This window comes from Octopus bimaculoides, chromosome 11 (genome assembly GCF_001194135.2).
Source record: "Octopus bimaculoides isolate UCB-OBI-ISO-001 chromosome 11, ASM119413v2, whole genome shotgun sequence".
Classification (NCBI taxonomy): domain Eukaryota; kingdom Metazoa; phylum Mollusca; class Cephalopoda; order Octopoda; family Octopodidae; genus Octopus; species Octopus bimaculoides.
The window spans coordinates 51,585,194-51,590,922 of NC_068991.1; the positions used below are offsets into that span (position 1 = coordinate 51,585,194).

General features: G+C 34.5%; 1 protein-coding gene across 1 annotated transcript in view; it reads right to left on the reverse strand.

Annotated features, from left to right (window-relative positions):
• Positions 1–781: 781 nt before the first annotated feature.
• LOC106873927 (protein cornichon homolog 4) overlaps positions 782–5,729 on the reverse strand; it is a 12,265-nt gene continuing 7,317 nt past the window's right edge. Inside the window, exon 5 of the mRNA XM_014921464.2 lies at positions 782–2,437. Coding sequence (XP_014776950.1) covers positions 2,395–2,437 — 43 coding nt within the window. The 3' untranslated portion in view covers positions 782–2,394. The remainder of the gene's footprint in view (positions 2,438–5,729) is intronic.

The window sequence follows — 5,729 nt, forward strand, 5'->3', positions numbered from 1 at the left end:
AAAATATTGGTAATTTCATAAAAAACAATAAGATTTCAAGGTGGCCTCTCAAAGACACATTGACTGCAAGAAGACATGGCTACCTGTTCTTCAAAAACCAATGTAAGTGACCTCTCCTTATTTACTTTTCTCCCAACTAACCTAGTTACACTCAGAGTAAGGTATATAAATCTATATAGCTTGGAAACAAGGTCACTATGACGTAGATGTGACAGCTATCAGTGAAACCAAGATTTTCCAAGATATAGTGACAAGTACCTATTTTTGGAGTGTAAACATCTTTTAGTAGTCAACCTGGGTCAGGGAGTATTGATCTAGAAAGGTCTACATCTAAACTTACAATCTTAGATAGTAAATTAGTAGGGCAGGATGTGATGGTACCTTCAGACTAGTAAACTGCTATATCTCTAAGTCACTGAGTCCCTTAATTCTAAAGAACCATGTTTACCATTCCTTGATAAAACTGGTTCTGGATTCTGCATCATTTACAATGATGATGCTTCTAATTTCAGTTTTACCATCAAGTCTATTGCAAACTATTTGCTCAAATATGAACAATAAAAGATTTAATTAACCTGCCAACATATGTCAGTTTTATCATTTCTGATTTGTTCAAAAGCGAACAGCTGAGCACAGACATGAAGAAAATATAACAAAACCAAAATCTATCTTAAGAGTTTGTTTGGTGCTGAAATTTAAATAAACTGAACCAAAAACTGCACACATAAATTAGATTAACAAATAGAAAATTCACTCATTTCAAAAAGAACCAACTACAGAAAATGATACAAATATTTATTTAGTGAAAAATAGTGATATTTTATTCCATGGCTCATTTATGTGACACTGTCAGATAACCTTTGAACAGCAGTCAAGGATAAAAAGCATTAATTTCCAATCGGTGGGACAGATATCCAATAATTACAGGTGAAAAAGGTGATGCAGAAACAAGTGTACTGAAAGAAGTTTAGTAATGTGTTGTGACCATTGAGCAGTTGTCAATACTATTTAAAAGCATTGGATTTTACTTCAGAGTTCATCAGAGGAGAAATTATAGACTTATTTACACAACATAATAGTTTATATATTTTCCTGAAAAGTAAGCTATATTTCCTTTATAAATAATGTTAGAGAGTGTGAAGTATACTTTTTAAAAGATTACAACACTAAGTGATAGGGAAAAGCAGCAAATAGCTATTTGGAAGGTTGAGCAGAGTGATGAAAATATTAATTACACTGCTACCATTACTGACTAATTTGCATATTTAATAAATAATTAACTCCCCAAATATTAATTAGGCTGCTATCCTTATCTAATGATTTACAAACTTCTAAATTTATTGATTAGACTGCTATCCTTATCAATTGATTTGCATATTTAACAATTAACTCTGAAATGTATTTCTACATTCTTTTCTTAAGCACAAAAAAAAAAAATTTGTAATTTTTTTTGGTGGTTAAAAAGAATTAATTTTTATAAATTTAGTCTTATAGACGATCAATTTGGATAAACAACTTAATAACCATTAATAATAAAAATATATCAAAATAAATTTAAAGTGCCCTACAAAATTGTACTTGTGAAAATCTTTTTTGTTCATTTTCAAAATATTTTGCTTTTAATTTTAAAAGCGAGATTAACTGAAACAAAATTCAGTAAATGTTCTCTTAGCTTCAATAATGTCAGTCTTTGAATGGAGCTAATTTGAAACAAATTCAAAAAATATTTCTTGATAAATTCCTAAATAATTCAAAAAATTGTACTCTTAACAACAGTTTGAGTCAACTGAAGGTAAAGTTGGAGTGATTGTAAAATAATTGTAAACATGAACATTGGAACAAAAAGAGATTAATCCCATAAACTACATATCTGGAATAATATTGCACTAAAACGTCTCTATGCATTCCTGAAGAATTATTTAATAAATTCCACTTGGTGCATGGCATATAAGGATCAGAAATGTACAGTCATCCTGCATTGGTGACTTATGAAATAAACGGAGAATCAAAGTGGGTGTGATATACAGCATTTATCAAGATGTCTGTTGTCCTGTCAGTTACCAATACGCTTGGCTAATAATCAAGTTGTCACATAAAAATGACAAGTCATCTTTCTTAAGTAAAGAAGAATCTTAAGAATTTTACCCACGGTACAAAACAGTGACTAAAATTCTTCAGATTGCTGAGAGCAGAATACGAAAAAAAAGATCATAGCTGTATCATACATACACCAAAATAAGAATTTAAGCAAATCAGCCAACAGAACCATTGTAACCAGATGACACTAACAAGGATAGTTGGAAGATAGTGAGAGGGAGACATCTAGACATAATTTACGGGAGTTTATCAGGAGCCTCTGTTGTACAAGTTAATGCCACTGCTGTCTCATGTAGTTCAAGCAATTTCAGGTTCTCCAGTTAAGAGTGAAAGTATCATGCTGAAATGAAAATTAAAATGTTATATTACTTTATGAGTAATATCATCATCATCATCATTGTTGAATGTCTACTTTATTCGGCTCGCATGTTGTCAAACAGAATTTGTTAAAGTGAATTTTCATGGTAGGATGCCCATTTTATAATTTTTTCAGATGTTATATTTCTCTAGTTCACATGCTTTACTGATATATAATAAATATTGTCATGGTTAAGAAGTTTGTTTTCCAACCATATGGAATTGGATTCAGTCTCAATACATGGCACCTTGGGCAAATGTCTTCTAATATAACCCCAGGCCACCCTAAGTCTTTCAAAAGGATTTGGCAGACAGAAACTTTAAAAGAAGCCAGGCGATAATCATTTGTTTACAGTCCACCACAAAAGCACATCATTGTTTCTTGACATGTTTTAACATGTGCAATCTTTGTAAACAAAAGGCTTGTTCTTATGGTGTTGTTTTTTCCAGTTCTACACATAACCATCTCTGGGGTTTGCTGTTCAATAGATAGATTATTACTTCACTTGATAGTAGAGGTTGGTGACAGGAAAGGCATCCAGCTGTAAAAAACTGACTCATGCAAACTTGGAAAAGTAGTCATTACAATGATGATGAAATCAAAATCATATGTAACTCATCAATCTTTAATGGTTTTAAACATCAAATTCATTTGTTAATGGTGATAATAATAATAGATATTATAGTTGAAAGTCTTGGAAAGGAAACACATTTGAGAAAGAAAAAGTCAGCAACAAACAAGCAGTTAACTGAAAGAACATTTTCCTGATTAGAACCACCTGCTATATGGACACAAAACTGACTCACAAATTCAAGCAAGGAGCAATTTGCAGTAAAACACAAAGAACATGCTTTTTGATTCAGCACAGAAAAGATAATTTAACCATCAACTAACCAATGTCTGAAAGGGTAGACTTAAGTCATTATCACAGCAGGCCTTTCAGAATACAGTGACTAGTTATGAGTCACTGGTGAACACACAGATAGATGTAAACTTGGCATGGAAATGGTTTGTAGAACGGAGAGAAGTGGAAGTGTTAGGTTCGAGAATTATAATACTAATACAGTTCTATATTTAAGAGATGAGAAATTATGTACATTATTTACATTTGACGGATATTTGTCCTCATCTTGTTTGTTGTTAACACAATGTTTCGGCTGATATACCCTCCAGCCTTCATCAGGTGTCTTGGGGAAATTTCGAACCTGGGTTCTCATTCCTAAGGTATTTTTCAATGTTATTATTATTCAGGTCACTGCCTGGAATAGAACTCAGAATCTTGGGGTTAGTAGCCCACACTCTTAACCACTATGCCATATGCCCATGGACAATTATGGAGTGAATTTTAGGGCTTTAATATTTTCCTATCCTTCCTTAATACTGGCTCCCTTATGCTATTCATATCTGCACTCAATCTGCTTAAGAGGTTGTTGTGTCCTAGCATATGTGCTGCTTCTTTTAGTTTTCGTATTTTCCAGGGGTATTCTCTGTCTATTATTTTAACTTCATCTCACAGGGGGAGGTGGTCTCCATTTTTCCATACATAATCAGCTATACCTGATTTACCAATATCTCCTTGTGTCACAGCTTTGCGATGTTCGTCTGCCCTTACTTTGAGGGGGCGGCATGTTTCGCCTTTGTATAACCTACCACAGCTGCATGCGACATGCGATGGAATACATGCAGTCTTTGGTCATATTCTCTTCTATTGGTGGTTTTACTCGAAGGAGATATTTGTGAAGTGTTGTATTACTCTTGAATACTGTCCTGATGTTATATGGGCTGCATATCTTTTGTATCTTTGCAGCGAGGCCTTTCACATAGGGTAAACAGACTGTGGACAGTTTATTGGTTTCATCCTCTTTCCTTCATAATTGGAGTGGATAGTATGTTTTTGGGGTAGTTGTTGCTTAACAGATTGTTACTGAGCTTGATCACTTCTTCGTGGTGTACTGATCATGATTGCGACTTATATTCTTTGCTCGATGTTTTAGGCACCGAGCAATCTCTCTTTTTACACTGTATAGATGGTGGGAACTGAAGTTGAGGTATTGTCCAGTGAAGGTCAGCTTGCGGTATACGGATGTCCTGAATCCATACTTGGTGCATGTTATTAATACGTCCAGGAATGCTAGCTGATTGTCTTTTTCCTTTTCCATTATGAACTGTATAGATGGCTTTATTGAGTTCACATGATCTTACAGCACATAGACATCTTCTTGGTGGGGCCAGAGTATAAAAGTGTCATCAACATATTAGAGCCATAGGGTTGATTTTAGTGGTGTTGATCCTAAAGCCAAATTCTCAAAGCATTCCATGTATATATTAGCTATTATCAGTGATAATGGCGAACCCATAGCTAAACCCTCTTCTCGTCGATATATATCAGTGTCCATACTGGAGTAGGTAGTTTCTACACAGAAGGTCAACATAATAATAACATCGAAAAGTATCTTAGGAATGAGAACCCAGGTTCAAAATTTCCCCAAGACATCTGATGAAGGCTGGAGCGTATATCAACTGAAACGTGCTAACAACAAACAAGATGAGGACAAATATCCGTCAAATGTAAATAATGTAAATTATAACACAACTTAATATGTTCATATCAAACAAGGTCAAACAGAATCCAACATCTGATGTTTGTGAAACATCAGATGTTGGATTCACACACACTTCTGATTGATTGATTTGATTTTGTTTCAGAAATGATACAAGGATATAATATTGAGAAGCTGTAACAACAGTGAAATATGTATCTGTCACTCCTAAGGCAATTTGGTTCACTTAGCTCTGAAGTATATTGTACTTTTTAACACAATATGTCTATAAAGGGATTTTTCCTGGATGTAAAACTACAGCTTATGGCTTTTTAACAACACACATACATTATGCTATATTCTCTTCATAGTGGTTTCTCCAAGTCTCTTTCCTTGCAGCCTCGTTAAATGCAAGTGAGCAGTCATCTATGTGGACACATTTCTCTCCCACGACATCACAATTCTCTCTCACACACTGTCTTGCAACACGAAATACCTCAAGTCTTTGGTCCTCACAACACAGAACATTGGCAAACTTTTTCTTATCTGCTTCCCCTCTCACTAAATAAACCTGTCTCCTAGCTTCCCTTCTGGCAGTCTGATACAATTCCCTGCTACCATCTTTCTTCCAGTCCTTCCATGCCTGTTTCTTTTCCCTAATGGTCCTGTCAACTGCATTGTTCCACCACCACGTTACCTTGGGTCAAGAGGGGACTTTGCACCAATACTTTTAC